Raw genomic sequence first — 22,485 nt, 5'->3', positions numbered from 1 at the left:
CCTTTTTTTTTTTTTTTTTTCCAATCCTTGTTCTTTTGTTTCCGGTTCTGCGCTTAGGGTTTTAGACCAGGCAATCTGGTATGTTCGGGCTTAGCGGACGACAACAAAACGGTCTTTTGAAATCTCTTTTCACCTTCGGTTGATTCAATCTCCTCCTTGTTGTTATTATTTTCTTGCTCTTTCCCCCTGGTTTTTCTCGCCAACGCAGAGTCTGACCTCATGGTCTCCGATGCTGATCGGAATCTGTCGGTGAGAGACCTGGCGTTTTCGATGCATGGTGCTTGTCACCGTGTCCTTTCATAGGGCCGTTGATCTGGATGAAATCAATAGTCAATAATTGTACCTCGACCATCTATATTGCATGACAGGTGTCGTTTCTGGTATCGGGGAGAGGGTCTGTCAACCCTTGTTCTTTATCTCTTGTTCCCTGTTCCCTGTCACCTGTCCCATGTCCCAGCTGAGAGATCTGAGAAACCTCCAGCTTGCACAAATCTATTACAGAGAGGATCTAGCCACGGTGGCAAACCGGGCGTTCAGTATTGAAGTCCTTACCTGTAAAGCCCAATGGGACAAGAGTGATATACTGCAACTCGCACTGCCCTACATCTGGCGTATACGAGCAAGCTGAAGATCAATGCAAAGATCTAACCTAGACAAATGTTCAGATTAGGGCTGCCTCTCTGAGCCCAGGATATCTGTTTGTCTTGTGCAAGCTGTGCCAGTGCTATACATAGAAGGATTTCACAAAGAGAAACAGAGCAGCAGACCCCGCTTCAGGCTGAAGCGCTATCTCCTGAGAGAACAAAAAGTCAAAAAAGACCAATTGCTGGGTATTTGTGACACGTTTCGGTGCAGTTGACTGGGATGTTTTCTATACTTCGGTTTGTTTGGTTTGTCTTCCCATCTCTCCGTCTCTTTCCCTCATCATCTCCTCATCTCCCCATCTCCTCTCTTCCTCTCAGCATTGACCCCTCCACAGTACTTCATGCAGGTTGACAGGGGCCTTGATTGGTGCAATATGTGCTCCCAATTCCATCTCCCTCAGCCGCCAGGATCACACGTGTTGGGAGGGGGAAAACCAACGTGTGACGAGACGTTGCAAAGCCCTCAATGCATTGTATTGATGCTGCCCGAAGAGCTTGCGGCTCGGACCGTGCTCAACTGCGCCCAAATGGTCCCCGGCTGGTATCCTTGACTCTGTCGCGCTTGTCTGACAGACTCTCCACGTCACTGGTAACTATTCCTTGTGCTTATATGCGGGGCCTGTTGATATCAAGGCCTGTCTCTCATTTCACCCCCACCTGCTCCCTTTTTTTATTTTATTCTTTGCTGGCCAAAGTTGTTCCCTACTTCTTCCGATCTCTATATATCTCTCTCTTGAATACAATCCTGTTTCCTCTCTGCACCTCTGCTATTCCTGTGACACCTATCTCCCCGCGCCGCGTTGTGCGCAAGATGATACAGTCCAATATGGCATGGCAGCCAAAGCTTCGCCCCAAGGGCATTCCCCATAGTATTGACGACTTTACGGCTGTGACCTCACTATCCGAACTGGAATACCGGACCAGGACGGGCGAGGACAAGCGCGACCAGCGCGTCTTCCGGGTCAAACGCAAGCATGTTCTGAAAGCGTGCGATCGCTGTCGCGTGAAAAAGACCAAGGTACGTCGACAGTCCGGGAACTGTGGATATTTCCTAACATATCCAAGTGCGATGGTAAACAGCCTTGCAATCGCTGTTCGGTATACAACCACCCATGTTTGTTTCGCGAGCGAAAGGCTACCCAGACCAAAGTATACTCTCGGGGGTGAGTACATTCATTCAAGACTTCTATCTTCTAATCATGAGCGGAAACTAAGTACGCATCAATGTAGCTTTGTCGAAATGCTCGAATCCCACCACTCCCTGGTAGTCAAGGCTCTTCAGAAACTTTACAAGTTCTGCATCAACAACGAAGGTTTCCCTGGCGAGCCTCTTGCTGAAGCACCAGACGGCCACCCTCTCACGCACGCAATTCTCGATCGACTGGGGCTAATCAAACAAGCCGAGGAGAACGCTGACGAACCAGATGAAGATTCCGAAGACCTGCGATACCTGCGCATCCTATCAACGTCGACGGAATGCAGCGTCACAGCCGAGCCCTCACCTGAACCTACGACTCCTCCGGAGTCTTCGCAAACAACGCTATCACACTCGACATGCCCTGTCCCCACACCCATGCCGGCTCGCAGCAACACAGCCGAAGACTGGCAGTGGGATCTCCAGCCAGTTCAGCAGCCAGGCTACAGCTATCCCGACGCGGGATACCATGACCTGATGGCCCTGCAGCGGTCATCCATGACTGCACCGGATATGTGCACTGATATCTCGCCTCCCATTGAACTATCGGCTGGCCCTTTGAGTCTGCCGCATCACCAGCAGCATGACCCACCGTTTTCGTATGTTCTTGATGGCTGCTGTGATAGTGCGACTGCACAGCCTGATACCAAGCCTATTCTTACTCGACATCATAGCCTGACGAACACGCATACGCATCCGCACCCGCATTCGCATACGCATCCTCTGGCGGGCAATTTGTCTGGTGATATGAGTCGCGACTTTCATTTCCAGGCGAACGATTCTGGGTTCTACCAAGGATTTACACCTGGCTGGTCTTTTCCTCCTGGTTAGATCTAGTTTCATCTACTGCAGTAAATTTGGCCTGTCTCTCGTTCACGCTGGCTCGGGGTTGAGTAGAAGCTGCTGAGCAGCTTTTTATATTTCACTTCTTACCTATACTTTACCATTTTTTCAGCGATTTTTTCTTTGTTTCCTTTTATCTTGATCATTCTCGGTTCCATCTATCGCTCTTCTATACCCCCACATCCATATGTGAAGCCAGAATCAAGACCACGCTTTGGATTGTTATTGGTCTTTAATTTGAACGTGTCAGCACGGAACGTGGAGCACGGAACATCCAGGATACAAGACAGGTAACATGTCTGGTACATTGAGCTCTTGCCCTGATCATTCGCTTTCGTCTCTTCTTTCTCGGGCTCAGATCTTTCTTTGGATCGTCATTCTTACTATTTTCCCTGGGGCTGTTCAAATCTGGTATCTAGTTTGAGACACACCCTATCAATTCAGGTACTAGTCCTCGGCCTCCGAGTTTGTCCCAAGTATTGAGTTCCGATTGCGTTGCTCAGGGTCTAGGGACCCAACTTTATACAAAGTTGGAGAGTTTATGTATGATACAGCTGGGTCTACGTGCCATGTGTACATTGTATAGTATAATGAATTTTATGATCATTTACCTAATCTATAAAAGCATTTAGTTCACGATATCGGTATGCAATTATCACAATTATCACATCAAGGAAAGCCAACGTTGAAAAGAACAGTATATGTACCCTAGCATCAACCTGAATACGTCTACAAAGCGGATGTCGGTACTCCGGCACGACATACAGTAGATCAAATCGAGATTAATGTATACATTGAGATCTCGAGCAGTGAAATCACCACACCTCGCACAGATCGATCTGGTATCAACCTAGAAAAAGTAACCTAGCAAATTCAGCATCTCAAATCCAAGTGAAACAAGTTAGTACATTATTTTCCTTGTATAGGACTGGGATGAAGCTCGGCGTTGGGGTACGTGACACTTGACCCTGCGCGTGAGTGGCTTGATGACCTTGCGCGTGAGTGGCTTGATGACCTTGCAGTGCAATAACACTGGGTAAAGATCATAGTCATGGCGGTATACGCCGTGTCATCCAGACAATGAAGCTATTGTCACAATTCACCGAGACTAAAGGAAATCCTCCAACTATTCTTATCTGATGTAACATTTCGAATTTAAATTTAGATTTTGGGGTCAATTCCTCACGTCTATTAAACAGACAGGAATAAATGATAGATGCACATACACGAGAGGGAAAAGAAAAGAGTAATAAACCAAATAGAAACCCCGAAGCTACCCGATGAATAGTAGAATGACCACAAGAAAGAACAGACATCATGTAATTCAACCGTCCAAGAGACAAGGCATGCCAAGGTCTATGTCACACAAGTCTCAAGTATAATCGATCAATCAATGCAAGAGAAAGGGAATCAATCCTCGTCCTCCGTTTCCGTGTTGGTGTCGCTGGTATCGCCTGCGTCGCCCTCGGTGTCACTCTCGCTGGAGTCGTCGGAATCCTTAGGCGTCTTCTTCTTGGGTGGTTGTCCCGTCTTGAGAGCTTGCATTTGGCCGGCGATGGAGTCTGGAGAAGTGTTAGTAAATAATATTCAGACCAATGGATTGGTGGGAACTTACCCTCATCAGGTTCACTGATATCGTCGTCCTCTTCCAAGGCGGCGGCCTTGGCCGGGTCCTCAATGTGCAGGGTAATCTGTGTTGAGTAGTCGAGACCCAGGTAGCTGTCACAGAGCATGTTGAGGACGAAGGTGTAATCGCCAACCTGCGGAGGAGCCTGGAACTGCATCTTGAGAGTTTGGACATTGAAGGTGGGCTTGCCAGCCTCGTCGAAGATTGGCTTGTCGAATGTGGTAAAAGTAAACGGCGGGACGGCCATCTTGCCCTGCTTGGCGTCTGCAAGGAAGATGTTCCAACGGGGGAGTGGTCGCGGGCGAGGAACGGGGCGTGGGCGAGGGGTGGCTGGATAGTCTCAATCTTGTTCTCGACCTTCTTGCCATCCACAAGCTTAGTAGCGCGGTTCTTTGCGGGCTTGCGTCCCATCAGGGCCTCAAGGTCATCCTCGTCGGGGTCGATGTCTTCCAGATCGACTTCGTTCACTGGCGGCACGGATGTGCTACCGGGAGGAATGAAGCGTGCCTTAACAACCAGCTGTACCAGACTGCTGGGGGTGATGACCTTCTCGCCCATGACCTTGAAGAAGATCTTCTCGGGTTGGAGAACGGGAAGTTGCTGGGCGACGGAAATGGCATCGGCGTATTGCTTCTCAGAGAGGAGACCAGCGCCGATAGTCAGACTGCGTCGTTGAGTCTCGGGAAGGGCCATGAACTTTTGAACGGTGAAGTGCTCCTTGGCATCTTCGCCTTCGACTGACTTGACGACGGCGTCGCTGAAGTTGGGAAGTTGCAATAGCGGCGAGGAGCCCGGGGGAACGGCCTGAATGAGATTCTGAGAGGTTTTATAAGCACCGACGATAGGTCCAATGCTACCAAATGCAAGGGAAATGGCAGTGAAAGCTTCGGAGAGGGAGAGGGCGACAGGAGCGGCTTCGTATTTTTCTGCAGAAATCAGTCAGCACAAGAAAAAGAATGAGAGATGTCTGCTCGACCTACCAGCATCAAGAGAGGCGTCACCAAGATCGATTCGACCCAGGTAAGCCCACAGCAAAGCCAATGCCTTGCGACGAGAGGAGTTGTCCATCTGCTTCAGAGCCTCGCGGTCCTTGGCCGAGAGGAACGAAGAATCATCTGCCAACACTCGCTTCTCAAGCTTAGCTAAACCAGACTCAGCCTGAGCACCCTTGAGCATGTCCTTGAATTCCTCGCCAGAGGACAAGGCACTGATGATGCCACCTTCGGGCATATCTTCCTTGTACTCGCGGAAAATGTTTCCAGCACTGGCGACGAGAACACGCTCCTTGGTGTAGCGCTGTGATCCATACCACCACTTTCCAACAATATATGGAAGAAGGACACCCAAAAGAGCACCGTAGACCATCAAGACGTACTTGCCATTGCCCTCCATGACAATGAACTGGGGAAGGGCAATACCAATGCTGAAGCTCTGCTTGCCGTCGGGGTGGCCATACTGAAGGTAGTTGTTACGGACCTCCTCGTCGGTCAGAGCCTTGTATGCCTTGGTCAGTTCGACGAAGCGCTCATTGAGCATATCCATGGTCTCGTTCTTTGAGGGATCAGGACGGATTTTATCCGGGTGGTAAATCAACGACATGCGCTTATAATGTCTGGAAATAGCTTTCTCATCTGCGCTCTGTTTGTAAATGAAATGTTAGCTCAAGTGTTCCTGTATCAGCAGCCCCGCCTTGAACTGGACAACTCACCCTTGAGACACCCAAAATGTCATAAGGATCATACGCCTTCACCACGGTCCGAGCCGTGACGACAATTAAATAGACCATCCATGCCATGACCGCATAACCTAGGATCACGGTAACGATACGCTTAATTCGGCGCTCTTTGCGTAGACGCTTGCGCTTCTGCGCGTCGATGAGGTCGGCATGTTGGGGTTTGAAGTCGGATTTGATGCGGGGAGCAGTGTTCTCGAGCTCTGTAGATAGCGCACAATCATTAGACCGGGTCAAACATCACTTTCCAGTCCAGACTCACCTTTACTAGGACGTAGGAGATTATAGGTAAGAGGGAGTGTGACCAGGCCGGTCAAAGTGAGGATGAAGAAGGGGAAGAATTGACCCTAACACTCCAATCAGTAATCTTGTTTCTTCATTGCTGCATAAATTCCTTACCTGCTCATCGTATGTGTAGTCTGACGACATCGTGCGGCGCGTTCAAGGTACAGCGGTGGCCGCTGTCCGCGGAATTTAAAGATCGTGTTGCACAAGGCTGTTGACAGTAGCCACTTTGGACAGGTAGAAGGGCGCAATAGAGAGCTGCGAAGAAATATCGGGAGCTTATTGAGAGCCCAAAAGCATGGCCCACCGGAAACAAAGGAGTGATGAAGGGAGAGACAATATCGCACTTCCTGATCTGGTGATGACCGTGTCCTCAAGGGTCTCACCGCCTGCCCTAAGTGGGGGATCAATGGGCAGATACTTGGCGGTGAACAAGTATAACCCGAAGCTATTCAGCTAGTTACTTCTCTCCGTTACTGGCTACTATCTACTAGTTACTATTCAGCTGGTATTTACGTGCACTTGTTATGTGAATATGTAAAGATTTTGTGCTCAAGGCTACTATAAACAAAACTCAAGAACTACAGTCATGAGAAATATCCAAAGCTCTCAATGCTGCCATTACCACTCCCTTTCAGTTTGGTATGGACAAAAACAGATACATCACACACAGTCCTCCCCTAGTCACTCTACTCATCACACACACCTTGCCCAGACAGGGAACTCAAGTGTCAACAACTCGAGGTCGGACACGAACTCAACCAATACAGGCAAAGCGTGAAGCATGACTCAACAGTGACTCATTTTTTGGTGTGTGACCTAATCAACAGACCAGTATCACGGCCGGGTTAATAGGGACCAATCCAATGTCTGAGACATCTTCATTGCTGCAAGTCAGGGACCCGGGTATCCGTGGGATCTGTGTTCTCGTCATTGCGGTTGGGCGCGTTTGAGTGGGCAGACGCTGGGTGTTGCCTTTGGTGTTTTTTGTGTTTGTCGAACGCAGATCATAACGTCGCAAATTCATCAAATAATGGTTTTTTGTCTTTTTGGTGACCGAAAAAGTGGAAGGAAAGGAATCCGCTGGAAGTCTCCAGGCTGAATATCTGAACATTCAATCTCCAAGGGCATGGCCACTTGTTCTGGGGCGAGTCAGAATGGTGATCAGGGCAAGTGTTGAGAGTGATACTCACGAGTCGATATAGTCAAGTCCGCCAAAGTACTCGAGCATCCGATCACAGAGACTCATGTCGTCACCCGGCTCTCCGCCGAACAGACGATATTGTTCATCCTGGCCTGATTCCAGCCCCGTCGGGCGTTCACGGGTCTGCCATGCTGTATACCCAAAATGCCATATCGGGGCGGGGGCTACAGCTGGCGATCCACATGAAGTGCATGGAGATTTGTCGATAGACACAGGCTCACAGAAGGTGTTCTGGGGTGTCTGAATGGATGCCGGGGTTTCGGGTTGAAAAGTTATAGATCGGTTGCGTGAACGAGGACGGGTGCGACGTCTGTTATGTCGGCCCATCCTAAAGCGAAGTAAGAAAAGTAAAGACTTTTAGAGGAGCGACCATCACCCCTGAGGACGAGATGAGGTGAAAAAGATGAGTAGCAGGGGTCGAGCTTTATAAGTAAAAAAGTTGCGTGAGTCACTATAAAACGACCCACTCTCGGGTCCCACCGAGAAGATCTCCCTAAGGGATGCCAAGGTCCTTTGATGACTCGGACATCGCGTGATTTGCAGACTTTAGAATTTGAGCACGTTATTCCATTTGGAATGCTAGCACGCTATATATACGAGCCATATGAGCCATATGACTACTATGACTACTATTATGACGACAAATATGACAACTATTATGACCACCATTATGACGACAAATATGATACAAAAACTCAACACATGACGACAAGCCGATGCCGGTGCATTAGTGTGCCGGCCCGACTGGCGATCGTGTCAGGCAACGGATGCCAACGGAGTGGGCATCCCGATTTCTCCCTACGGAGACGATGGTCTGACTCCGGCAGAGTTTTCTCTCCTTGCATATTTCATTCTTTGTCGGGTTCTAGAATCAATTTCTGAAAGAAAATAAAAGAATCAACTAGAAATAGCATATAATCAAATAAAATCAAATAAAAGAACAAAGAATACAGTACAGTATTCTCCTAAATTAGCCCCTAACTACACACCCTTGTCCAGGTGAAACCACTAAAGAAAGGCAAACATCTTAATTTCAATGCTCTCCCTGGCTGCCCCATCTTGAAACTCAGGGTCGACAAATGCAGAGTGTGGGACGCTGACCCCTTTGTCACTGTCGAATTGTGTAAAGACCAAAGGCTCGTGAGGCTGCTGACGGCCCAGATAGTACCATTGTTGGTCTGCATTGAAGGCATACCGGCCTAGTTCATTCCAGCCATGAGCCACTATCAGCCGCGTGGGGATGTTGTCGCGTGGATTGACCGAGTTCCAGTCACAAACTGCAAGGGGATCTCGCTGGATGGTTTTCAAAGGTCGCCACACATTGATGATCAGGACTCGGCCAGCGAGGAGACGGGTCCGCTCCTGTTCATCGGGTATAATGGACTCCAGATGGTGCAATGCCCCTTCGGTGGTGAAGTCTGAATGCACGTTATGTGCGGGTGCGCGATTATCGGCATGCAAGGACGCATCTGTCGCGAGGCATCGGACTCGATGTGCAAAGGTGACCGTCCTGGTTGCCCCAGTTCTGCGATACGGTTCAGTTCAAATGAAACACAGTCAGGGGAATTAAAACTGACATTTGGCGAACTAGTTCCTCCGTCTTGGGGATGATGGTGTCTTTAACCTGGACTTCATCCGTGGCATCTCCAGGCATATCATGTGACACATATACAAAGCCATTTCTGTCCAGCGTGAAGTTGGATTCTTGGCCTCGGATGTCATGCACTCTTACTCGGTGCATCTGATCACGAACCCGCATTGCCTTGACACCCTCCTCAGGGTTCCCGTTGGTGAAGTCGATCCGGACACGATTGTCACCCCCTGATGCTCTCCAGAACATAAGTTCCGTATCGACATGCTTCACCGAATGTTCAGAATGATCCCCCATATTGGAAGAGATCGCTGATCTCGCTGCATGTATTTTGCGAGCCACCGTCTGGGGAAGCCGGGGTTATAAGTACCTGCGTCACGGGCGAAAAGGGCTATCGATGACCGGCAGTCTCGGCATCCGGTTGATGTGCATAAAAGGCAAAGATCTGAAAGATACCTTCATTTCGATGGGGGATTAGGGGGCATTAGAGCATTGATGCTCGCTTCCAGACTGATCAGCGCTGGACCAAGACAAATATACGAGTACGAACCCGAGGTAAAGTGTGAGGGGTACATTTCCTGGAAATGAGGCATTCACGTTTCACTTTGTATTATTTTACAGTAGACAGGCTTGAACTGGCTTACTTGGATGTTACTGTTAGTCGTGGGGCAGGTTCAATACATTAACACACGCATATATATATCTATATATACTGTTTGGCGAATGACATGGTAGTATGGACAAGGAAACATGTACCCGCATGAATAAACATCTGACATCTGTTGACGGTAAATTCCCAAGGTATGCAACTATCAAACCTGCTTGGCCCTCTGTGTCACTTGAAGCGTGTGGTTCGGTGGAAATGCTTAGGCTATTCCAGGCCAAGCCCAAATCCGACTATTTTCAAGTGAGGTTGTGTTTTGTTCAAGCCGAGGATGTCGTAGCAGAATAGAAACCAAAGTAACTTAATGGTAGGTCGAGTGAGAGAGGTATGTTCAGGTAGATTCATCCCATCGGTCAGCCTTGGCGGCCATGGAAATTCTCTGAGTGTGCCAGATATCACGGATACGGCGGGAGACGTGGTGTAACCAGGCCATTGTGGAGTTGGATATAGTTTGGTGGTTTGGGAGGTAATTTGGAAGATCAAGTCAGTTCGATCCAATGTAGATGATTGTGAAGCGCGAGTCAAAAGGATATAGCGGACTATATATAACTATCAGACGTCTAACAATTTGTAAGACCAGGTTTGTAAGAGGCCTGGTCGTTTGGACGATCTCCCAAGTCTCGACCTGGGGATGTTTGCCACTATACAGATATATAAGCCGAACCAAACTTTGACGTGGGTCTCGGTCTGGACAACCGAGCTGATTCATGAAAACTGGGGCTAGAGGCTAGATCCATGAGGTATTGTATATGCTCTCCCATATGCTGTATACTATCTATAATGTTCACACTATTCCCCTCGAATAATGGCAAGCATTTCTTCACCCTTGGGCGCTGTAGTGAGGTTCTCATAGCCAGTAGCCGTCACAAGGATATCATCCTCAATACGCACCCCACCAATGTGTACATATTTATCTGCAATGTCGAAATCTATGAAGCGGGCATAGGGTTGATTGCGCGCATCGGCAAGAGCCAGAGGCGAGAAGTACAGTCCTGGTTCAACGGTGACAACCATGCCTTCTTCCAATACCGGTGCAGAGGCAGTGCAAGGCGAAAGGCAGGTAGTGGCCCAGTGCGGGCGGGTCCGACCAAACGTCATGATTGATGTCTCGGAGACATCGTGGACCTCCAACCCAACGTGGTGTCCTAGTCCATGAGGGAGGAAGACCTTAGAAGCACCAGACTGGCGGATCTCAAGGGTTGTGCCGTTCTTGAGCACACCAAGCGCCAGGAGTCCGTCAATAGCGATGTCATGGGCTAGATTGTGGAGAGATAGATAGCGGACTCCTTTGCGCATTCCCCGGATGCACTCTTCCTGCATCCGCTCTACGAGCTTATAGATATCCCGAGCGTAGTCGCTGGGCCATTCGCCAGAAAGAGGGAAAGTCCGCGTCACATCACTGGCATAGCAGTTCCACTCCGCACCAGCATCAAGGCAGACAAGAGGCTTATTGTGGAGGGATTCATTATTCCGGTCGTAGTGCAGGACTGCCGCGTTGGGCCCTGATGCGGCGATGATCTGGTACGCCTGATTGCGGGCGCCGTTTGAGACGCAGGTATCTAGGAACGACCCTTCGATTTCCGACTCATTGGAAAAAGTCTGGATGCGTTCAAGAATTTCGCGGTGTGCAAGGCCCGAGACCTTGTTCGCTTGGCGAATCATTCGGATTTCATATTCATCCTTAATACCTCTGGCCGCATCCATCGCAGGCATGAGCTTCTCCAACTCGAGAGGCGCATCAGCAGGAAGGTGATCCGGCTTCTCCGACTGATGGACAAGATACAATTTGCTGCCCTCCTTGCGCTCATCCAGCCATGTCTGGAGTCCTTCTTTCAGCGCAGTTTGATAGTGTACTCGGTCCACATCATATTGATCCAATGCATCCTCCCTTGAGAGGGTCGGTCCCATCCAGATAGCCCGATGGAGATCAAAGTCAGGGACATAAAGGGTCAACAGGTCTCGTTCAATATCGTATGTTAGCGAACAGTCGGGCTCGTTGACTCCACTCAAGTAGTAGAAGTATCGTCGTTGCCGGAAGGGGCGCGACTGGTCCGAGTCGCGTAGGTTGATTGTCGGCTGCCCAGAGAGGAAAACCAAGCCACTTGAAGCCTTAAGCTTTCGGGCAACATTGCGCGCGTGATGCTTAGCTAGGGCGGGTTAGCTGAGCAGAGGGCGAAGGGGAAGGTCTAGGGGGACGGACCTGGGTACTTATCGCAGGAAGTAGGAGTTGCCAGACGGATGTCGTAGGTGTCAACTGAATTGATCATGATCTCACGAGCCAAGGGGTCATGAGTGCCCTGAGAGCCCCGAGAGCCCTGGGCTGAACTAGTCGCTCGCATAACTGGATGAGAGGGGTCACTTTAGCAGCAAGGAGGGGAGAGTAAGCCGAGGGGTATTAGTGCAAAGTTAGCAAAGAGAAGGGAGATATCAAGGCTTAGAAGCCAGGTTTGTAGGATTACAGGAATCCAAGAGGAGAGAGGAAGAGCAAGTCAGCCTTGGAGAGTTGGAGACCCGAAAGCGTCTTAGATAACTTCCCGCTCGCTCTCTTTCTCCTCTCACTCAACTTTCCAACTTTCCAACTTTCCCAACTTCTGTACTTGTTCCTCGTTCCTCGTTCTTCCTCATCGCTCTTAGCTATTCGTTCCTCTATTCCTTATTTATTACAATCAATGAACCATGCAGGGTTTTGAGGCGAGCCCCGGGCTCCTGCCATCCACCTTGAGAACGGTGATAGGCACTCCGACGTCACCGCTCCTCTCCCCAACCGACCCGTCTCTTTCACAGCAACAAATCCAGTCCAACCTCCAGAATGTTCTCTCCTCGCTGTCAGAATTTCGTCCTGAGGTCGTGGCCGCCAGTGGTGGCAACTCGACCGGCTCGACCGGCAAAGGCATCCTGATTGGGATCTTGTCCGCTTTTGGCTCGGCCGCAGTCGCATTTATCGTGCTGGCGATCTTCTTTTTCTTTAAATATACCCGCCGCGGGCGGATTATGCTGGATCGCATTGGTCGGCCTGGTGAATATGACGACGAGCAAGCGTTTGCGCGCGAGGAAGAGGCGGCGCTAGAGTCTATGGATGACCTGGCGCGGTCGGAATACTTACGAGCCAAAGGTACGGCAATGCATGCCCGAAATCTGCTTGATCGATTTGCTAATGGTGCGCAGCTTTTGTACAAGGAAACCCGCCCGAGTCCGTGCAAACCGACATTTCGTTATCACAATTCCTCGCCATTCAAGAGAAGGGTGTCTCCGCCTGGGAGTTCCAGCCGGAGTTGGAGATTGCAAACTGCTTTGTGGAAGGGCGCACAGAAATCGAGTTCTTCGACTCCGAGTGTAGTGTACAGACCAACCTGCCCATCCCGAAGCAGAATGAGGTCTACTACTGGGAAGCGAAGATCTACGATAAGCCCGAGTCGACCATGATCGGGATCGGTGTCAGTACCAAACCGTATCCTTTGTTCCGAATGCCTGGTATGTCCTACCGAAAGTATTCTTTATCAGGCAACCTGCTAACAGTTACCAGGCCTTCACAAATCCTCTGTTGCCTACGAGTCCACTGGACATCGCCGACTTAATCAACCATTCACAGCAACCCCATACGGTCCCCCTCTACTTCAAGGCGATGTCATCGGTGTAGGCTATCGCCCCCGATCAGGCACGATCTTCTTTACTCGCAACGGCAAGCGGCTCGAAGACGTGGCCCATAACTATCGTTCACAAAACCTCTTCCCCACGATTGGCGCCAACGGGCCCTGTACCGTTCACGTCAATTTTGGTCAAATGGGATTCGTCTTCATCGAAGGCAACGTCAAGAAATGGGGTTTGGCCCCTATGACCGGCAGCCTGGCCCCGCCCCCACCCTATGGCAGTGAGCAAGGCAGCATCCTCCTCGAGTCGGGCCGTGAGAGCGCGGCTCAAATCTCCCAACGCGTGTATCAAAACGCCAATTACGCCGCCTCAGGTTCAAGTGTTAGGATCCCTCCGGCGGCCAGCCCAGGCCCTGCTCGATCTCCCACTGACATTTCCCTCGCCCAGCTGGCCCACATCCCTTCCAATGAAGATGCTGGTGAGGGATCTAGTCGTTTTGCTGGCGACGAAGAGCCTGGTGCTCCAGGCGAAGAGCCTGAGGTCCCACCACCAGAATACTCCAGCCCTGGCAGCAGTCGCAGGGGCAGTGATGCTTCCCTAGAATATCCCCCCAGAGGCTCTGAGGGATTCAACTCTCCATCAAATGAATCCAGCGAATTTGATGGGCCAAATCTGCCCAGTTACCAGACTGTGGTGGCCAGAGATTGGAACGAACACTCAATAGAGGACAATGATCCCTGATACAGCGTCTTTGTCTATGAACATAGCTTCCCTTGTTATTTCTTTGTTTTATTTAGCGGGTTCACGGGATGGCGTTACAAGCAACTCGGGCTGATTTTTTTGGGATTGGGAATGTGCGAGAGTCAATGAATCATGTATAAGGACGTCCATTTCAATTACAGTCTAGTGCATGTACGTGTAGACAGTAAGGAGTGCAAGAAGACACCGTATAAATGCCCGATTGCCCCAGAGCTCAGATCGCCTTCTGCCAAGACTCGAAGCTTTGATCTTTACGTCTCTCTCTCTCTCTCTTTTCCTCTCTCTGTGTATTTCCAGCATTTCCATTCCATCAAATATCAAAGTGTGTCCAGATTGCCGTGTCCGCCCGGATCTCCACCCCCCGAAGGTCTCTCCACTGTTTCCGGTCTCCGATCCAGCTGGTCCCCACCGTCCCGCGATAAGAGATCCGCATGACAAAGGGCTGGACTTCCGCCTCAGCCTTCTCTCTAACATCACTTCTGCCTTCAGCTTATGGTATTTCCCATACTTGGTTTTAGAAACAGTCCAAGTCGCAAGATTACCTGTTTAATTTCACCTTTTTTTTGTCCTCTTTCGCGTTTTTAGCCGCAATCTGTCGGAGCTGTGAAACAGTCTGCTGAAACACTCTAGTAGAGGTCAGTCTCCCCGGTAGCCTGGCTCCGGTTCAGTCGTCAGCTCATTGTTCATGTCTTACGTCTCCACGGAGAGTGCAACAATGGCCGACAAAGCCGCATTCCAAGTCATTGTCTTGGTAAGTTTGATTGGTTTCTTGCAGATTCCACCTGCAAAGCCATGTGTCGGAGTTAATACCCAGCCCGATCATTGGACCTCGTCTCCCACTTGGCTTTGGAGGCTTTGGCAGATGGATCCTCTTACTTTTACTTCTACATCTTTTGCAGAATGCTAACTGGCTCAGGGACCAACGGGAGGGCCCCGTGAAGACAGCGTCACCGGCATTCTGGTCCGATCGACCTCCACAAAATGGTCGCCAGACTCTGTGGTAGCCGTGGATGCGGGTACCCTTCTTGCGGGAATCATCCGATTGCTGGAGCGATACATCCCCGAATGCAAGGATGATCAGGGATTGATGACAAATGGGCCCTTTCAGGGGCTTGAGCTGCCCTACCAAACTGCACAGGCCAATGCAGCTCATATCTTTCGGGAAATCATTGGCGCTGTCCTCATTACTCATCCTCATCTGGATCATATCTCAGGATTGGCCATCAACACTCCGATCTTGGAGGCGGGGGCTGGCCCAAAGCCGGTGGCTGCGTTGCCATCAGTGTTATCCGCCATCAAGAACCACATGTTCAACGATATCATCTGGCCGAACTTGTCGGATGAGGATGGCGGCGCCGGTCTACTCACATACCAACGTTTGGTAGAAGGTGGAAACCCTCGCTTCGGTCGTGGCGAAAGCAGGGGCTATGTAAGAGCCTGTAATGGCTTGTTGACGAAATGCCTCAGTATCAGCCATGGGAAGTGTAAACAACGGTATCATCCCGAAAGTGGTGTGCATCATCGCGCTGGGAGTACTGTCTTTGCAGAACATCAGTTGATGATTCCTTCAAGGGCCATTTCGGTCGACCAGACCGATGGCAGGTAAACTTATACCTGGAACCTTTTTATCAGTTGACTTGCTAACACGCGCAGTTTCTATTCCCCCGCTCGCTCACCTCGTATTTTCCCCTCTAACCCCAAAGAAACACCTGTGGCGACAGTTGAGAGCTCGGCATTCTTCCTGCGCGATCATCATACCGGCTACGAGATCATTGTGTTCGGTGATGTCGAACCCGACTCCGTGTCTCTCGAGTCTCTCAACAAACTAGTATGGGAGGCGGCAGCACCAAAGATTGCTACAGGTAAATTACGAGCCATTTTCATCGAGTGTTCATACAACGACAGCGTCGACGACGCATACCTGTATGGCCACATGTGTCCGCGACATTTGGTCGCCGAACTCAGCGTGCTAGCCGCCAAAGTTGCGGAAGTGCGCGAAACGAACACACCGGACAAAAAGCGCAAACGCGAGGCCCCAGCCATTCCTGAAGCTCGCAGTGAACAAGTGAGCCCTCGATCGAAACGAACCCGGAGTTATGCCGACGAGAAAACGCCGTCTGTTCCCCCTGTCGAACCTCGCTCACACCCGAGCGAGTCGTTTGAGCTGCCTCACGTACCCGCAGCTGCTCCTCCGGGCTTCGGCGATGGTGGTGATCATGCAGATGTGGTGGGCTTGGAACCCAAAGGCTGGGATGATACCGAGCCTCTTCCGCTGGAAGGATTGAAGGTTTACATCATTCATATCAAAGAACACCTCACTGATGGGCCGCCTCCCGGTGAACAGATTCTAAGTGAGCTGAAAGCTCGTGGTACGGCGGCGCATCTGGGATGTGAGTTCTTTATTCCTAATCCCCTGGAAGGGATATGGATATAAAAGACACCGGTCAGGTAATTAGAAAGGCGTTCGGATTTATTTTTCCATTTCTAAGCGTTGGATTAATTATGTCTGTGTACAATAGCTAAACTTCAATTATCGATGATCAACTGCATCTTCATTCACGGCGAATGTCTTCACTAGCCCTGTACCGTTGGGGGTCCGTTTGGATGTGTTGGACGATGGAATATCTTGTTCTTGTCGAACGACAAAGTAGCTCATTTCCTAGTGTTTCCAAAAGAACGAGACGCGAAGAGGAAAGACAGCATTTACAGAAAAGAAGGAATCCCCTCGTTCTAAGGGCAAGACCCCATTTCGAAAGTTCGCAAATATGCAACTTAGGACTATCGTCTTCGACGTGCTTCTACTCGAAGCAACCGCCATTCCATTTGGCGGCTCTTCATCCGAATCACTTCCAGCGCCTTGCCGTGTCTCTCATTCGTCTAGGATCGAGTAGCTTTAGTGTGCAAGCGACCAGCACATCCTATACTAGCTCGATTGAAACGACTACGCTTTAGAGCAAGCACAGCATCGTCGAGTTCAAGTTCCGCAATCGAAAGCAGCTCATCAACCATCTCCCACTCAACAAGAACATCGTCATCAGTCACTATCTCAGTGTCAGCAACAGCAACCAAGTCTTGCACGGGAGGAAATGGGCAAACCTACCCTGTGTCCTTTCTGAATACAGACGGCTCCACATCTGGAGACCTAGACAAGTTCTGCATCAAAATCGCCGGTCAGACAGACTGGCCTTCCAAGCAGACACTTGATGGTGAATTGCCGGAAACACCAAAGCAGTTATGGAAGTTTCAACACAAAAGATATGCAAGGCCCCATATGATGGAGAGATTTCAGCCGACTACTGCAAGGAGTATATGAACCTGTTAGCCAACGACTGTGACACGGACAGTAGCAAGCACGGCGGTACCGTCTCCACAGATGAGTGTTACATGTTTAGTTTGTGACGTCCGAGTCAAAACTAAGCTGTAAATGTGGCGACGCGTGGACATTACCAGTTGACATGTTGAATGAGAGTGACAAGATGGGCAGCAGAATGATTGATAACTTCTGCACTAATATCGTGCTGAATACCAAGGACGGATTCCATGAAGGCGATACAGGCTGGGGAGAGAGTGACATTGAGTGCACCGTAACTCTCAAGTTGGATGGTGGCGATGGCGAGCAGTCAATGTCGAAGGAAGAATGTGTTCATTATGTTGGCCAGATTGCCAACGATTGTGATACCAACAGTGGGGATAAGCATGGGGGTGTATTCCATGTTGGAAACTGCATATCCTTCAACATGACGATGTATGATCCGTCTGTCGTGTTCGGGGGCTAGTACATGTCTAGTCTTGCTATGGAACATTTTACTATCTTCCATAGTCGCGTTACATTGAATGTTTTCATGGAATAAAGCTACTAGGGTAAATCATCGGTCACTTGGTTGAGACTTTGTATGCCTCTATCGACAGTGTGTGGCTTATTTAACAAAATATTATTCACAATGGTGACGGGCATGTCTGACAAAGTAAAAAAGCTGGAGCTTTCTTCGTTGGAGGATTCATTTATTTCGACTTAGCTTGGCCGATAACATCCTCCCAAACCGAGGCATCATTAGAAGGAATCCTCAGGCCCTTCATCGTGGAAGCAACGTCCTCGTCCTCACGCTGGGGCCGGCTACCAGGTAGATCCAAGATAGCTTCACCATCCCGAGCAAACGCAATAAGCTCCTCCTCAGTACCCCACTCACTCATGGCCATCACCCCGATAGGCACACCGCCATCGGGGCTGTAACCAGCAGGACAGCTAATTGAAGGGCAACCAGTAAAGTTGGCCAACCAAACATATTCCATATTGCGGACAGAAGACTTGCCATCCGACAAGCCCCGAGACAAGTCTGCCTCGCCGCCATCAATATGCCAACCGGGAATGGGAGTCGTAGGGGAAACGATGAGCAATCCGGGGTTAGTCTTGAAAAGATGAGCCAAATGCGTCATAAGCAAATTGCGCAACCGCTGGGAGGCAAGCAAGTCCTGGGCAGTGACCTGGTACATTCCCATGGAGACGAGCATTTTGTTCGGGGCCGTGAGCTGTCGGATCTGACTCGCATCGACACCTGATGCAATTTCCGCCATGATAGTCAGAGCGTGGGCTCGCTGACCTTCCGGAAGGTATGGGATTGAAATGTCCACAATGGTGTACCCTTCCTGGCGGTAGTATTCGAGCACTCTATCCAGGGTAGCGCGCACCGGGCCCTCGGCGCGATCGATCCAGTCGCGAACGATACCAATTGTCTTGGTCCTCTTGGTGTCAGAAGAAGCCGGTACCGGATTGGGGAATTGTGATGAAATCGGGTCTTCTGAGGCAGGTGCTGGAGTGGCCATGGTACGGTAGGCGAGGGCGAGGTCATCGATGCTGGCTGCCATGGGCCCGAGGACGCCGACAGTGGGCGCAAGACTCAGAGACGGCGCACCAGACACCCGGCCATGTGAAGGCTTCAGTCCCCAGATGCCACAGAATGATGATGGGATTCTAATTGAGCCTCCACCATCTGCGCCGAGTGCGATCGGTACAAGTCCAGCCCCGACAGCATACCCGGAGCCACCAGATGAACCGCCACAGTAATAGTCTTTGTTGTGGGGGTTTTTCGGCGTCCCATAATTTGGGTTATTGTTGGTAGTATCTGAAAATAGTCAACCACCATTTCATTTTCCGAACGTCGGAAATGAAGTACTCACCAAGTCCCAGTTCGTGCATGGTGGTCTTTCCAATCACTATAGCTCCAGCATCTAGCCACTGCTTCACACACCATGACGTCGCATCAGTGCCATGCTTGAAATCCAGCTTGGTTCCTAGTGTGCGCTTATATCCGGTGATGTGCACCTCGTCCTTCACTGCGACCGGTACTCCATCCAGCGGACCCAGCGGCTGGCCCTTCTTGTATCGCTCGGCGGATGCTTCCGCCGCCGCACGGATTGCATCAGATTGCGACTCAAGGAAAGCAGTTGCGTGTTTCCCAGCCGGCTGAACGTCACGTCGGATCAGAGGGAGTAGCGTCTCAATGACGGCGATCGGGGTCAGCTCCCCGGACGAGTAGAGCGCATGGTAGTCGGCAGAGGTGTAATATCCATGATCTCCTTTTCTTCGTTCCACAGGAGCCGTCGTTTTTGAATCGTCTTGGCTAGCGTTGTCGATGGGAATCACAGTTGGATCGTAGCGACCGGCGTACTGACTGAGGTGAGGGATCTCACGAATGATGCCAAATCCGGCATTGCGCCAGATATGGCTCTGGATAAAGCCGATATTATGAATTCTGGGACGAAAAACTCCGAATTAGTGTGTCGCGACAACTCAATGGAGCTCTGTGCAACTTACAATGTTGCGCCGATGGCCAAGGGTGTGCCGCGGAAGACCGGAATGGTCTGCGTCTCATTCTTATATGGCACCGAGGGGCCTTCACGTGGCGGAGGATAATTGAGGAATGCCTGTGAATTCATGATGAATGGGTGTTGAGGTCAACATGAGAACATGGAAGCTCAAGTGGAGGTGCCGATAGCTTATCACATGCCGCGGTTCAACTCAGGTCACATGTTCTACCTGTTAAAGTGCAAATACGTACATGTATTCCATATATTTGTTGTAAATCTACAGACTCAGCTTAATGTTGTACTTGTCCATGCCCAAGGCAGCCCCAGTGAGCACTGCTGCATAGACAATCAGAATCCCCATGGCTTGTGGGGTATTGAGATCCAGAGTAGGAACGCTCAGGTTCACTGCTCCAGTAAGCAAGTTCGCAATCAAGAAAAGCCCAAGGCCCCCTCGGTTGAAGGCGTGTAGAATACGACTGGTCGCGAAGGAAGTCTGCTCTACTTCGCCATCCTTGCTGGTGGCCCGGTGGACCGCCGGGAAGAACACAGTCTCGGTCAAACAGAACAGGAATAGCTGTGCGCTGTTGAATGCTGACACCCAGAGGACATACGGCATATTAGCCAGTCGACGCGACACAGGAATATTGGCGCCGTAGCCAAAGGCGTAGGTGGAGTTGAAGAAGAACAAGGTCGACCAGAATAGAGCTTGCAGAACCAAGCTTGCCAGGATAGATCTCCGTGCCTGCTGAGGCGATTTGGTTGCCGATGTTCCACGCGGAATGATGCGGATTCCAACACCACGTCCCGCGAGGAAGATTGCAAAGTACCCAATAAAGGAGAAGACACCCTCACGGTTCTTAGACAACAGATCTGGTCCTCGAGGAGACACGAGAATGTATCCCTTAAGATCGGTCGACTCCAAAGCAACTTGGTAAAGGACCGCAGTGCCAAGTGCAAGTGCCTCGTAGGAGGGAACCAATGTAGTCAAAGAATCGAAAAGCTCCACAAAAGGAGGCAAGAAGCCAAGTGTAAAGAAGAAGTTCCAGTGCACGCCATATTCCGTCACATGTTCCGCATAGTCCAAGCCCTTTACACTCCATAGACGGATGAGACCCAGTACAAGTAAGGGGATGGAGTGACGAGCCGAGCCAATCAGTCTTTTATGCAAGGCTACTTTGGGAGATTTCGAGTTGCGGCCTTTGAGAACCGCTCGTGCAGAAACAACTCCAGCGGAGAAAACGAAAGATCCAACCCCCAAGTCCATCAGAGAAGTTCCCCAGTTCTCAACCTTGGCGAAACGGCGAGGAAAAGCACGAAAATCGACAGCCAAAATAGCAACACAGGTGACGATCATCATGGCTGCGCGATATGTCGTCAAGAATGGGTGGACGGGTAGCAGGGATTCTTCCTGGGGGTTTCATGTTTGGTCTTGGATTTGCGGGGTGGTTTCGCTTTTTGGGGGGTGCGTAGGCCTGGCCTGGTAAGGAAAAGAAGTACGGCGGGGGAGACGAGGAAGACGTTGAGGAGGAGCGGCGCCGAGGAGTATGCTGTTGTCGCGAACAAGATGGCCAGAACATTGAGAAGGAAATCCGTGACGAGTGCCGCAGGCCCGTAGGGTGTAAAAAAGGACAATCGGGATTGAAGAGCTGACCAGAGAAGGACAGATGTCTGGGGTGATCGCGCAGATTAGCAAAATAGCAAGATCAATTGGAATTGGAGTCTCTCACTGAGGCAACGAGAGTGACTGCATTGATTTCAAGAATTGTGCTTCCAGCAAGGTTTGACACGAATGCCTCCTTGCGAGCTTTGTAGCTCGGATCCATACTGGGCAGTTCGAATGGCCAACAAATTGGAGAATGACGTGGGAAGAAAAGGAAGTTGGAGAAGCTCCAAGTGTTTACCCACCACGATCACCTGACCCCTAGCCACGATATCATTTCTTGGAACATCTGACAATTTCACTGATGACAGAGTGTCAATAATGCAATGCATTTCACTTTCAAGTCTGTGGTACTGGGTGAATACATAGCCAACATCATGACACGTACTCACATTTGACCCTAACCCCCCCCAGGCCTGACGGACTAACAATGAAATTCGAGCCACTGTCAGGGCATCCAGGAGTAGAGGCACAACCCTCTCCCGTAGGATTCAAGGTATTGATAACTGTAGATGCCTGTTTGAGTTGTATCAGCTTCCCCACTGTGGAACACAGGCTACCGTTATTGATTCACATCCAATCTACCAAAGATCAAGTATTGAAACTTCTGTCCAATGCGCATTGTCTCCGGTTATCTTCCACTAAACGCGGGCACTCTGATACATCACAAGTCCTATGTCCACACGGATTTAAATTAACTTTAGCCATACACTAAGTCCGGAATTCGATCCGTAATGATCGGCCATGGCCCCGAACTGCGTATCAATAAAGAGTCTGTGCAGTCCGTAGGGCAAAGCATTTTGAACGGCCGTGCCCCCTTGGCTGATTCCCACTTGGATACAGGCTTATCTTCTATACTGCATGTTCATATTTGACACTGAATGCAAA

At 50.2% G+C, this 22,485-nt stretch overlaps 10 protein-coding genes across 10 annotated transcripts; 4 read left to right on the top strand and 6 right to left on the bottom strand.

Annotated features, from left to right (window-relative positions):
* Nucleotides 1–8: 8 nt before the first annotated feature.
* N7446_010456 (Zn(II)2Cys6 transcription factor domain-containing protein) lies at nt 9–3,256 on the top strand. The gene is made up of 4 exons (XM_058519199.1): nt 9–890; nt 980–1,662; nt 1,710–1,807; nt 1,875–3,256. Exons 2-4 carry the CDS (start codon nt 1,111–1,113, stop codon nt 2,668–2,670), a joined length of 1,446 nt encoding a protein of 481 aa, XP_058369987.1. The 5' UTR covers nt 9–890; nt 980–1,110; the 3' UTR covers nt 2,671–3,256.
* Nucleotides 3,257–3,855: 599 nt separating this feature from the next.
* Nucleotides 3,856–6,555, bottom strand: N7446_010455 (J domain-containing protein). Its single transcript, XM_058519198.1, has 7 exons — nt 6,441–6,555; nt 6,304–6,388; nt 6,018–6,244; nt 5,290–5,947; nt 4,595–5,235; nt 4,298–4,562; nt 3,856–4,244 (listed from the first exon to the last, which is right to left on the bottom strand). Exons 1-7 carry the CDS (start codon nt 6,468–6,470, stop codon nt 4,093–4,095), a joined length of 2,058 nt encoding a protein of 685 aa, XP_058369986.1. The 5' UTR covers nt 6,471–6,555; the 3' UTR covers nt 3,856–4,092.
* An 885-nt stretch (nt 6,556–7,440) lies between these two features.
* Nucleotides 7,441–7,857, bottom strand: N7446_010454 (uncharacterized protein; the record flags this gene model as incomplete). Its single annotated transcript, XM_058519197.1, has 2 exons — nt 7,441–7,468; nt 7,520–7,857. 2 exons carry the CDS (start codon nt 7,855–7,857, stop codon nt 7,441–7,443), a joined length of 366 nt encoding a protein of 121 aa, XP_058369985.1.
* Nucleotides 7,858–8,538: 681 nt separating this feature from the next.
* On the bottom strand, nt 8,539–9,418 carry N7446_010453 (uncharacterized protein; the record flags this gene model as incomplete). The annotated part of the gene is made up of 2 exons (XM_058519196.1): nt 8,539–9,055; nt 9,108–9,418. 2 exons carry the CDS (start codon nt 9,416–9,418, stop codon nt 8,539–8,541), a joined length of 828 nt encoding a protein of 275 aa, XP_058369984.1.
* Nucleotides 9,419–10,574: 1,156 nt separating this feature from the next.
* N7446_010452 (aminopeptidase P family protein) lies at nt 10,575–12,124 on the bottom strand (the record flags this gene model as incomplete). The annotated part of the gene is made up of 2 exons (XM_058519195.1): nt 10,575–11,932; nt 11,986–12,124. 2 exons carry the CDS (start codon nt 12,122–12,124, stop codon nt 10,575–10,577), a joined length of 1,497 nt encoding a protein of 498 aa, XP_058369983.1.
* A 337-nt stretch (nt 12,125–12,461) lies between these two features.
* On the top strand, nt 12,462–14,114 carry N7446_010451 (SSH4 family protein; the record flags this gene model as incomplete). The annotated part of the gene is made up of 3 exons (XM_058519194.1): nt 12,462–12,897; nt 12,951–13,256; nt 13,309–14,114. 3 exons carry the CDS (start codon nt 12,462–12,464, stop codon nt 14,112–14,114), a joined length of 1,548 nt encoding a protein of 515 aa, XP_058369982.1.
* A 559-nt stretch (nt 14,115–14,673) lies between these two features.
* Nucleotides 14,674–16,880, top strand: pdeA (3',5'-cyclic-nucleotide phosphodiesterase PDE1). The gene is made up of 3 exons (XM_058519193.1): nt 14,674–14,883; nt 15,049–15,734; nt 15,786–16,880. The coding sequence occupies exons 1-3, from the start codon at nt 14,818–14,820 to the stop codon at nt 16,564–16,566; spliced, it is 1,533 nt and encodes a 510-aa protein (XP_058369981.1). The 5' UTR covers nt 14,674–14,817; the 3' UTR covers nt 16,567–16,880.
* A 728-nt stretch (nt 16,881–17,608) lies between these two features.
* N7446_010449 (uncharacterized protein) lies at nt 17,609–17,908 on the top strand (the record flags this gene model as incomplete). The annotated part of the gene is made up of 1 exon (XM_058519192.1): nt 17,609–17,908. One exon carries the CDS (start codon nt 17,609–17,611, stop codon nt 17,906–17,908), a length of 300 nt encoding a protein of 99 aa, XP_058369980.1.
* Nucleotides 17,909–18,134: 226 nt separating this feature from the next.
* N7446_010448 (amidase) lies at nt 18,135–20,066 on the bottom strand (the record flags this gene model as incomplete). Its single annotated transcript, XM_058519191.1, has 3 exons — nt 18,135–19,252; nt 19,308–19,882; nt 19,945–20,066. 3 exons carry the CDS (start codon nt 20,064–20,066, stop codon nt 18,135–18,137), a joined length of 1,815 nt encoding a protein of 604 aa, XP_058369979.1.
* Nucleotides 20,067–20,214: 148 nt separating this feature from the next.
* Nucleotides 20,215–21,760, bottom strand: gwt1 (putative GPI anchor biosynthesis protein Gwt1; the record flags this gene model as incomplete). Its single annotated transcript, XM_058519190.1, has 3 exons — nt 20,215–21,345; nt 21,435–21,605; nt 21,665–21,760. The coding sequence occupies 3 exons, from the start codon at nt 21,758–21,760 to the stop codon at nt 20,215–20,217; spliced, it is 1,398 nt and encodes a 465-aa protein (XP_058369978.1).
* Nucleotides 21,761–22,485: the final 725 nt, after the last annotated feature.

Source organism: Penicillium canescens (genome assembly GCF_028828765.1).
Source record: "Penicillium canescens strain IBT 15451 chromosome Unknown utg000006l_segment0_segment0, whole genome shotgun sequence".
NCBI classification, from domain to species: Eukaryota; Fungi; Ascomycota; class Eurotiomycetes; order Eurotiales; family Aspergillaceae; genus Penicillium; species Penicillium canescens.
Note: the sequence above shows the minus strand (reverse complement) of the source record. Positions and strands in the feature narration are given on the sequence as shown.